Below are 11,620 nucleotides of genomic sequence, written 5' to 3' on the forward strand. Positions count from 1 at the left end.
GTTGTTTATCTTTTGGATTTCTAATTGTTGTCTTTGTATAATTTCTAGTTGTGAATTTATTTTGGCATTTTGTTCCTGCATCATCTTCCTGAATTCTTTCAATTTTTTGTCTGTATTTTCCATGAATTTGCCTATTTTTTCTTTATGTTTGTCAGCTTTTTGCCTCAGTTCTTGGAGAATTCTGAGTATTAGAGATTTGAATTCCTTATCAGGTAGTTCTAGTGTATTTTCTTCCACAGAAGAGTCATCTGGTGTTTTATTTTGGACACCTACTGGAACCATCCTGTCTTGTTTTTGTAAATGTGTTGGTATTGTCTGCTGTCTTCAGGGCATTCAGTAGTTATTTCTCTTGTTTACTGATTGTAGATTTGTTTGTTTCGTCCCTTTTTTTAAAAAAATTGAATATGTCTGTGCAGGCAGACTGTGTGTTCTTTGTTGTTTGCTCGTCTGTGGGCAGAATACTTTTCACCTCCTTCTTCAACTGGCGGGGTCAGTCAGTCAGATATGATATGGCCGGGCAGGTATAGCTGAAGAGGAGTTACTGGGACAGGTTGTTTGTGGCACTTACTACAGCTACCATAGATGGTCATTAATAAGTGCAGGGCAGGTTCCAGTAGGCCGTGCCTGTGCTGCTGGGTGGTGTGATGTCAAGCTCACGGTGCAGGTAGGCAGGATGCAGCAGGGAGATTGTTATGTGTGGAGCTAAGATGGATATGGAAGAGAGGAGAGAGGAACAGAGCCAAAAACATACAAACAAACAAAAAAATGCTAGGGGAGCTTGCCATTGGAGTGAAGAGATGAGAGACTATGAAATGGAGAAAAACAGAAAGGGGAGGAGGAAGAAAAGAAAAGAATGAATAAATAAGAATCAGAAAGGTTAAAGAACTGCAAAGTTCCCAGGGATCCCACTGGTGCAGCTATGAGGTCTTGGGAAGTCACTCTCAGGTATTGCAGTACAGCCTGACTAGAAGGCGTAGAGGTATACAATGCCAGGTATTCAGGGAACAGAAAGAGAAGGAATATATAGAGAGACGAGAAACTGAGTAATGAAGAAAGACAAAAAGGGAAAAAGATGAAAAAGAAAACAAAATAAATTAAAAAAAAAACAAAAACAAAAAAACAAGAAAGACCCCCAAAGAAACAGTTAAAAAAAAACAAAAAGCAAAAAACAAAGTAAAAAGAAATGCTTTCAGGGATCCCTCCGCACGTCTGTGGAAGCTGAAGAGGAGTCTCCCTGTCACACAGCTCAGCCTGGCTAGAAAGGGCTCCCAACTCAGGAAAAGGAAAAGAAAACAAACAAACAATTCTAAACAAACAAACGAACAAAAGCCCCGGGATCCCACCAGCACGGCAGCCCAATCCGGGAAGCAGCTCCACACTCGAATGGAACTCTGCAGCCGCTCAGGAAGAAGGAAAGATCGCACATGGAGCCAGGTAGTTGAATGAAGGGAGGGGGAGGTGGTGAGAGGCAAGTAAGAAATCAAAAGAAGCAGAAAAAAAAAGCAACACTAGCAGCCAACAAATGCCACTCAGAGAGCTAGCTAGTGCGGGCTGGTGTTTCTGGACAAGAGACTGTGTCCATGGGAAGCAGAGGGGGCCGAGTGTGGGTGAAGAAGGGTAGAGAGTGGGAAAGCTTATATCACAAATTACTGGAGCTCTGAAGCCCCTCAGGAAGAAGCAAAAATGGTGCATGGAGCGAGGTACTCGAACAAAAGGAGGGGGAGGTAGGGAGAGGCAAGGAAGAAATAAAAAGAAGTGGAAAGAAAGCAACACCAGCAGCCAACAAATGGCACTTGGAGAGCCACCCGTTCGGGTGTGTGAAATCCAAGCAGCTGCTGTTTCCCTGTCAAGAGACTGTGGCCGCGGGAAGCAGAGGAGGCCAAGTCGGGGTGAAGAAGGGTGGGGGGGTTGGGAAAGCGTATATCGCAAATTACCGGTTGTTTTGTCTCCTGCTGGAAGCTCTGTGAGGCTGCTTTCTCATATCCCCTGTTTGCTGAGTCCAAGATGGCGGATCCGCGCTGCGTTAGCTGGTATGGGACCTCTGCATGAATCTCGCCTTGCTCTCCGTTCTCTGTCAGTTTTCTCACTCCATTTGGTGCTTGGCTGAGTTCTTTATCTCTTCATTTGATGTTTTAGGGTTTCAGGATTGTTGTATTCTCTGTTTGGCTTAGTTTTTTGGATCTTTGCTGTGGAGGGACGGCGTGGTGCTTCTGCCTAGAGCACCATTTTGCTGGAACTCCAATGGTCCTTTTCTTGAGGACAACAAGTGTAGCTCTTTTGGCCTGCTTCCTGCCTGTAGAATTCCAAGAAGCCAATAGCTTTCTTTCCTTTCATTCTTTCTCTGTCCCCTTCAGTCTAAGCTGATGGGTTTTCTGTTGTGGTAGTTGGTTAGATCCATCAGTCACAAGCTTAATCTCTTTAACAAAAGATTGTGTAGCCATGTCCTTGGTGAATATTCTAGGACACATGTCCTTAGTTTGCACAACAAAATTTTCCAAATCTTTAAGTTTTGTTTTCATTTTGCAGTTCATTTCTAAGTCCATCTGTTTCTCTAGCATTTCACTATAAGCAGCAAGGAGAAACCACGTGGCCCCTTTAAGATCTTGCTTAGAAATCTCAGCAGTCAGATATCTAAGTTCATCACTTACAAGTTCTACCTTCTACCAAACATTTGAACATAATTCAGACAAGTTCTTTGCCACTGCATAGAAAAGTATCACCCTTTCTCCATTATTCAATCACATGTTCATTTTCTTACAAAGCTTCACCAGAAGCACATTTAATGTCTACTTTTCTAGCAACACTCTGTTTCTGGTGCCATATGTGTTCTCTAAGATGATATTTTCTCTATGGCTCTCTTCACTTCCTTCTGAGCCCTCACCAGGATTGCCTTGATGTGCATACTTCTACCATCAGTCTCTTCAAGGCAATCTAGGCTTTTACTATTAGGCACCTTAAAACTCTTCCAGCCCCTACCCATTACTCACTCCCAAAACCACTTCCACATTTTAGGTATCTGTTAGAGCAGCACCCCACTCTTCCAGTACCAAGTTCCATCTTAGTTATCTAGTGCTGCTATAACAGAAATACCACAAGCAAGTGGCTTTAACAAACAAATTTATTTCTCACAGTTTAGGAGGATAGAATCCTGAATTCAGAGTGCTGGCTATAGGAAAAGGCTTTCTCTGTCTGTTAGCTCTGGAGGAAGGTGCTTGTCTCTTTGGTTCCTTGGAGATTTCCATGTGTCTTGGCATCTTTCTTACCCCGTTTCTCCTAGCTTCCTAGTTTTATCTCTTTATATGTCAAAAGAGATTAACTCAAGATACACCGTACACTAACATAACAAACACAACCCATTCCCAAAGGTGATTATAACCACAGGCATAGAGTTTAGGATTTACAACACATATTTTTGGGGAACACAATTGAATCCATAACAAGTAGATACTAGTAAATTTTAATTTATTAAAAACTTAGATATTTATTTTAAAATATTTTACCTTTTTAAAAATAACTTTCTTTGAATTCTAGCTCTAACACTTGCTAGCTGTGTGATCTTTGACAAACCTCTTCATTTTCAACATTCTCCAAGCTTCGGTGTATTCTTTTGTAGAAGTGAGCAATAAAAAAGAATGAGCTACTGGTACACACAACAACATAGATGAATCCAAAAACATTGTACTGAGTAGAGAAACCTTACAAGAAAGAGTACTTATTGCATGATTCCATGTATAAGCAGTTATAGAACAGGCATATAATATATATGGTGGAAAAATCAGAAAAGTAGTTGCCTCTGAGGTGAGTGGAGTGGAGGTGGGGACTGAGTAGAACAGAGCATGTAGGAACTTTCTCAGATGATGGTAATGTAAAAGTTTAAGGTATACAGGTATATGCATTGTTCAAAACTCAGAATGTGTACTTAAGATTTGTGCATTTCTTTGTAAAGTTCACATTGAAAGAATGTGAGCAAATACTGAACTCTAGTTAATGATATTGTGGTGGAGTGAATTGCTTTTATATGACTTTTCTAACCATGGTCTTCTAACTTTCCCAAAATAATTGATTGGACAACAATCTTGCAAGGAATTGTCAGTGTACTATGCAAATTGAGTGACAGGTAGTCCACCAAGGGGATTGGTCAGTTCATGTCCTAGCGGGAGAGCCATGTCTTGAAATCGATAAGGAGTAGGCTTACATAAGGACCAGTCACACAGAGGTTGGGGGGACCTTACTATCATCAAGAGGAGTCTGGAGCAGAGCGTGACCTTTGGACCAAGGACCTGGGATCCTTGTGCTGAGAACCTTGCAGATCCAGAAGATAGAGCTGTAACACTGAATTTGGTGAGAGACAGCAGCAGTGAGCTTGTCAGCCCATGGAGTGAGAGGGGAGTGCCTTTGGGTAGGAGGCTTGTCAGAGGAGCTAGAAGAGTTGTAACGTTTGCCTGTGCGGGAGTTGCCTCGAAGGATCCTTTGGAGGAGACTTCCTACAGCAGGAAGGAGTCAGATGTCTCTGGGCAGGAGGCTTGCCAGTGGAGCTAAAAGAGCTGTAACACTTGCTTGTGTGGAACAAGAGAGGCCTGAGTGTGCCCCATGTAGGGCCTGCATGCCTCCCTATCCTGGGTAGCACTGGGCTGTGTAGCATGGCAGCAAGAGAGCCCTGTAGGCCTGGTTAGCATAGCAGGAGCCAGCAGCATAGGCCAGCCAGTGGCTGAGCAGAAGCCACTGGAGCCATGCAGGCCTCCCAAGCAGTGCAGTGGTAGCCAGAAGCAGCAGTAATATGAACACAGCATCTGACCCGAACCATGGTGTGCCTGCCCAGCAACATAAAAATGGACACGGGTAATTTGGGAAAGGGTAAGCGTTTCTCCTTTGAAAATCTGTTACTGTTTACTGTTTGCTTTCTATAAATAACAATAATGGCTTTCACTTTGCCAACACTGTATAAGTGTCTCATGTGTCCAGCTCAATCACAGATGAAATTAACACTTACGGAATGGTTAATGCCAGTGAGTGTATGGTCTCTCAATTCTAGCAGTCTTATGACTGCCTGTAAGTTTGAGAAACAGTCTGCCTGCATGTGTAATGCAGATAGACAGGCAATGCATACAGACATGTTTGCTTAAATATTTAGGCGGGCATGAATAGATATCTCAAATTTACCTAGAAAAGTGTCAGAAAAAAAAAAAAGATGGACGGTTGGGTAAATATGTGATTTAAAAAGTACAGTAAAATGTTAATGGTAGAATCTAGGTGGAGCATATGTTTGAAATTTTTCAAATTAGAAAATTATTGAAAATCAAGCAGAAGTCATATTATGTCTCTAAACTATAAGTCACCTAAATGTCCAAGGACAGTAGAATGGGTATATACTTTGTGGCATATTCATACAATAAAATACTAGACAGAGAAAGAATTATCTGCTACACGTCAAAATATGGACAAATCTCACAAGCAAAGTGTTAAACAAAAGAAGCTGGACATATGCTATACGGTTCCATTTATGTAATATAACACAAGGTAAGACTGGTCTATGATATTAGAAGTCAAGATAGTGTATAACATTGGGGGTGGGGGTAGATAGTGATTGGAAGGGGGCTTCTGGGGTGCAGGTATGTTCTGTTTCTTGTTCTGGGTGCCCGTTTCCCAGAAGTGTTCAGTTTATGAGAATCCACTGATCTGTGCATTTATGATATTGCATGTTTCTGTTAATATGCTATATTTTAATAAAAAGTTCCAAAATTGAGATGAAAATAGCTCCTACCTCACAGTATTATTTTGTAGTTTAAATTAAAATCCATTAGAATGTAAAGTCCAAGAGGGAAGGAATTTTAATCTCTTCCTTCACTGCTGTATACCAAGACTAGACATGGCCTGGCACACGGTGGACACTCAGAACATTTTATATAAATAAATGGTAAAGTAGCACAGTATTTATCTCATAGCCTGCCACAGAGTACAGACTCTAAATGTCAGACGTTACTGATATTAATAATATTATGCTATCATTGCTTGAGATGATTAAAATAGTTTATCTCTTTAAGCAGCGCAGCCTAGACCACACCATATTTTAACATCAGGTATCTGTTATCTCATGTTCCTAAGTTCATCTCTTCACTTGATCAATGGTGGTAGAGAAATCAATGGCCACAAGTGAACTTTACTCTATGGGCTTTCAGTTGGGAATTAAAACTTAGAATTTACTGTTTTTGATGCAGTCTGAGTTAATTATTTATGTTGCTACTATGTTTGTCCTGATTGGTTATCATGTTCTTGTTGGACTCTGGCATGAAAAGTAATGTCAGTTAATATAGTTGTGTTATTTTAGCATTATTTGAAAATATTTTAAATGCAATTTAAGGCAAATTACAAAGGGACTTAAACAGATGTTGTAAATAATTAACTTTTTCAAGAGAAGTATTGTGTACTTAATGAGGAGGTCATAGTGCTTTAAATTGTTAAAATCTTTGTCAAGCAAACCACTGAAGATGAAGTCTAAAGACTTGGCTTTTATCGTCATATTAATCATCTCAGGAGAACTCTATGCAGAAGGTAAACTTAATTCTTAAAATTCTTTGCTCCCTAAAAATATAAATGGAAAGTCTAACATTCATACAAATTGAGTTATAATATACTTTTAAAATTTGATATGTTGATTTTATAAAAACAAAATTCTTATAAATATAATTTCTTATAATATTTAAATAGACTTGTTCCTTTGGACAGAAAGAGTAAACTATTCCTATAATAGCATATCTTTGAAAAACAAAAAGCAAAGCCTTTGTGTTTCTAGGTTTTGGGGGATAGGAGACAGGATCTAAATAAATTGAAAGAATTTTCAAGCTAACTACTACTATTTAGAAGTAACATTTTAACCTTAATATTAATTTCATACTAGAATTTATTTATAACACTGACAAAATTTGAATAATTTTAGTTCTTTTCATAAGACGAGCTTAATGTAGAAAATTTGAAAAGCAAATCAAGGATTTTTGACTCTTGACACTTTGATTTTTATCCTAATGACTTACTCATTGGCTGAAGTCATTAAGGAGCAATTAGTAATTGATAATACAGAGACATTTCTGAGGGTGAAAGTGGACTGTATTAATACTTATGCTGGGACAACAAGTGTAAACCAGGACTTTCCAGGCAAACCAAAACCTGTGGACAGCCCAGCTATTAGAAATATTTATATGCAGCTGCCTAGTGCGTGAGATTAGTGTAAGATGAGTGAGAGAGTGAGAGGCGGTTGCTTAGGAACAGTTATCAGTGTTATTAGGCTATAGGATTAAGAAGCCAGGCAGGTTATTAATCACCAGCAAGAATGAATGTACAGAGTAGGAAACCACAGCAATAAGACTTTTCTAATATAAACACCTGAGGGAATTTATTGAAATAAAATATGTGACAAACTATGATCGACTTTTAGTTGAATAGTTTACTACAAAGTTTCTACCAAAAAAAAAAAGTTTGCAATTAAAATTCTGAAAGTGAAATAAGAGGAATTCATCTTATTTGATACATTTAATTCCAAAATAGGAAAATTTTGCATGTATAGTTTCCTTTGATTTTAGTTTTCTGTCTAAATAGGAAAGAACCAGCAGATAAAATTATCTATTGTCTATACCATGAGGACATTACAGTATTCTAGATAATTTTCTAATTATCTTACCTCACACATACACACACAAAGTAAGTTGCTTAAGACAGAGACCATGCTTACTCCCGTCCTTCCCCCAGTCCCCTTGGGCTCCTCAGAGGCTAGAACTGAGTTAATTATGCTTCTCATTTCACTGTACGCAATCATCATTGGCCTATGAGAAGCTTCACTCTTGCTCTATTTGTACACTTTTCTCCTTTATATCTGATCCCCAATCCCTTTCTTCCTCCTCCCCACCAGACTGGGGCCCATTATAATAATGTGTTAAATATATTCTTAAATATGTAACAGCTTGGAAAAATGAGTCTTGTTTTGTGTATGTGTTTTGCAATCACATTAATGCGAGCTTGCTGTAATTTTATCTTCTTGTTTTATTTTGCTCAATACTGTTTAAATACATTCTCCATGTTGCTGAATCTACTTTGTTGCTCTTAACTGCTGCATAGTATTTCATATATTTTACTTATCCACTCTCCGAATGATGGTGCTATTAACCACTAAACCAAACTCATTGCCTACAAGTCGACTCTGAGTCGTAGTGACTCTGTAAGATAGAGTAGAACTGCCCCATATAGTTTCCAAGGCTGTAATCTTTACAGAAGCAGACTTCCACATCTTTCTCCCAAGGAGCAGCTGGTGGGTTTGAAACATCAACCTTTTGGTTTACAGCCAAATTCTGTAACCACTGTGTCACCAGGACTCCTTATGGACCTATTACCAAACAAAAAAAAACCTGTTGCCGTCGAGTCAATTCCAACTCATAGCGACCCTATAGGACAGAGTAGAACTGCCCCATAAGGTTTCCAAGGAGCAGCTGCTGGATTTGAACTGCTGACCTTTTGGTTAGCAGCTGAGCTCTATAACCACTGTGCCATTAGGGCCTCTTAGTTACCTGTAAGTCTCTCTTAACTACAAAGTACTCTGAAGCGAATACTGTTGTACAATCACCTCATCTTCTCTGTGAGCATTTCTTTGACCTACAGTTATTGATAGATTTTGGGTGAATTTGTACTTAATTTCTGTTAGTATTGACAAATTGTTTTCCAGAATAGTTGTCTCAAGTTACAGTTTCTCTGAGAGGGTATGAGTCATTGTCTCCCATCACCCTCACCAACACTTCAAATGATCAAACTTAATTTCTTACTGCTGCTATAAGTGCACTACCGCAAGTGGGTGGCTTTAACAAACAGAAATGTATTTTCTCACAATTTAGGAGGCTAGAAGTCTGAATTTAGAACACCAGCTCCAGAGGAAGGCTTTCTCTCTCTGTCAGCTCTGGGGGAAGGTCCTTGTCTCTTTTCAGCTTCTGTTCCTTTGTTCTTTGGAGATAATCATTGGCATGTATCTTCCCCTCTGTTGATGCTTGCTTCTCTGTGCTTAATCTGCTCTTTCTGTATCTCAAGGGTGATTGGTTTATGACACATTCTACACTGATATGGCCTCATTAACATAACAAAGAAAACCCTATTCTCAAATGGGATTGCATTCACAAGTATAGGGGTTTAGGATTTGCAGCACATATTTTTGGGGGATACAATCCAATCATTAACACTGTCGTTCTAATTTTTATCCTTCTGCTGGTCAAAAATGATAGCTCATTTTTATTTAGTTTTCAATTCTGATTCCTAGTAATTTGTACATCTATTGATACACTTGTTTGATGTTCAGAATTTTGTGATTTCCTTATTTATATCTGTTAACCATTTTTCTTTTGTTTTCTGCCTTTTTTAAGCTTACATGTGGGAACTTTTTGTAGACTGTAAATTTTAACTTCTTGTTGATTTTAGACTTTGCCAATCCCTTCTTTGAAATAGTTATATATGTATTAATTTTGTCTATTGTACCTTCATTGAAAGAAATCCTTAGTTTTGATGTAATAAAAGTCATCAAGTTTTGCCTTACAGTTTCTGCTTTTTTGCTCATCGCTGAATTATACAGTATTAATGGTACCCCCAGGATTGTGCAACATGGAGACCCTAACACTCTAAAATAAAATTTTTTGAGTTTATAGTTCATTGGTACAACCATTTTACTATTTTCCACATTCAATGAGTTATTTATATCAGCTATTGTATTTCCATATTCAGTATTTACATAATTGTTTCTCCTTCATAGTTTTTTTATCCCTGCTCTATATTATCAGTATCTTCCCTTTTGTATTTAAGGATATTCATGTTGCAAATTAGAAATTCTTTATCTATTTTTTTCATTAATTTTCCTCCATCTCATATGATTGTCCAGTTTGTTAACTTTATTTTATTGTGATTGAACTCCTCACATTTCTCATTATTTTTCCTCATGAATTCATGTTGTCCAAGGCATATCAGCTACTTGAAAGGGAAGGTGCACTTCCTGGTGCAGGGGGATGCTAGCACAGAGAATCTTTGAAGTCACTACCTAAGTTTGACCACCTATTTGCTGCCCCTCCCTCATAAGCAACTCTGCTCCTCCAGGAGCCTTCTTTTACCTTCCCTCTGGCATTGCTATTTTTTTTTTTTTTAATTCAATCTGCCACTCTCTGTCTCTTTATTGGTGCATTTAGTACATTTACATTCAGTGTAATTATTGATAGGTATAAGTTTAGTGCTGTCATTTTGATGTCTTTTTTTGTGTGTTATTCACAGTTTCTTTGTTCCACTTAATTTTCTGTGCTGAGTCATTTTTCTTTATGTATTTTCTTTTCATCTTTTTCATTGTTGTTGATTTTGTGTTTGTTGACTCTTTATATTTTTCTAGTTTTTTACTTTGACTTGTAGGATTATTAGTTTCCTTTGTGGTTACCTTAATAATTACCCCTATTTTTCTAAGTTTATACCAGTCTTTTATTTGTTTATATCGCCTTGACTTCCTCTCCATATGAAAAACGTATGTCTACATTTTTTAAGTCCCTCTTTTTTGTTTTAATGTTGTCATCTTTTACATATTGACATCAGTTTCCCTATTTTCAGCGTTTTTAGCTTTGATTTATTTTTGTGACTTCCTTATTTGGGTGGATATCTGGTTGCTCTGTCCTGTGTTCTAGTCTTGGGTTGTTATCTGATGTTATTGATTTTCTAACTGGAGGACTCCCTTTAGTATTTCCTGTAATTTTGGTTTGGTTTTTACAAATTCCCTAAACTTCTGTTTATCTGGAAATACCCTAATTTCACCATCATATTTGAGAGACAGTTTTGCTGGATATATAATTCTTGGCTGGAATTTTTCTCCTTCAAGGCTTTATATATGTCATCCCATTGCCTTCATGCCTGCATGGTTTCTGCTGAGTAGCCAAGCTTAGTGTCATTGACTGTCCTTTGTAGATGACTTTTCGTTTATCCCTAGCTGCTCTTACAATTCTCTCTTTATCTTTGATTTTAACAAGTTTGATTATAATATGTCTTGGTGACTTTGTTTTGGGATCTATCTTATGTGGGGTTTGATGAGCATCTCGGATAGCTGTCTTCTCACCTTTCATGATATCAGGGAAGTTTTCTGCCAACAAATCTTCAACAATTCTCTCTGTATTTTCTGTTATACCCCCCTTCTGATACTCCAATCACTCGTAGTTTATTCCTCTTGATATAGTCCCACATAATTGTTAGGGTTTCTTCATGTTTTTAAATCCTTTTATCTGATTTTTCCTCAAATAAGTTGGTGTCAAGTACTTTATCTTCAGTCTCTCTAATTCTGACTTCCATTGCCTCACTTCTGCTCCTATGACTTTCTATTGAGTTGTCTAATTCTGACATTTTATAGTTAATCTTCTGGATTTCTGATTGCTGTCTCTCTATGGATTCTTGCAGCCTGTTAAATTTGTCATTATGCTCTCTAATCTTTTTAATTCCCTCTGTTGCATGTTCTGTGTTTTGCTTAATTTCCTTCCTAATTTCTTGAAGAGTTCCGTATATTAATCTTTTGTATTCTGCCTCTGGTAATTCCAAGAAATTTTCCTCCTCTGGAAAATTTCTAGATTCTTTATTT

At 37.9% G+C, this 11,620-nt stretch overlaps 1 protein-coding gene across 1 annotated transcript in view; it reads left to right on the plus strand.

Annotated features, from left to right (window-relative positions):
* Positions 1-6,447: 6,447 nt before the first annotated feature.
* F13B (coagulation factor XIII B chain) overlaps positions 6,448-11,620 on the plus strand; it is a 32,071-nt gene continuing 26,898 nt past the window's right edge. Inside the window, exon 1 of the mRNA XM_004375330.2 lies at positions 6,448-6,549. Coding sequence (XP_004375387.1) covers positions 6,486-6,549 — 64 coding nt within the window. The 5' untranslated portion in view covers positions 6,448-6,485. The remainder of the gene's footprint in view (positions 6,550-11,620) is intronic.

Source organism: Trichechus manatus, unplaced genomic scaffold (genome assembly GCF_000243295.1).
Source record: "Trichechus manatus latirostris isolate Lorelei unplaced genomic scaffold, TriManLat1.0 scaffold00035, whole genome shotgun sequence".
In the NCBI taxonomy this organism is placed as follows: Eukaryota; Metazoa; Chordata; class Mammalia; order Sirenia; family Trichechidae; genus Trichechus; species Trichechus manatus.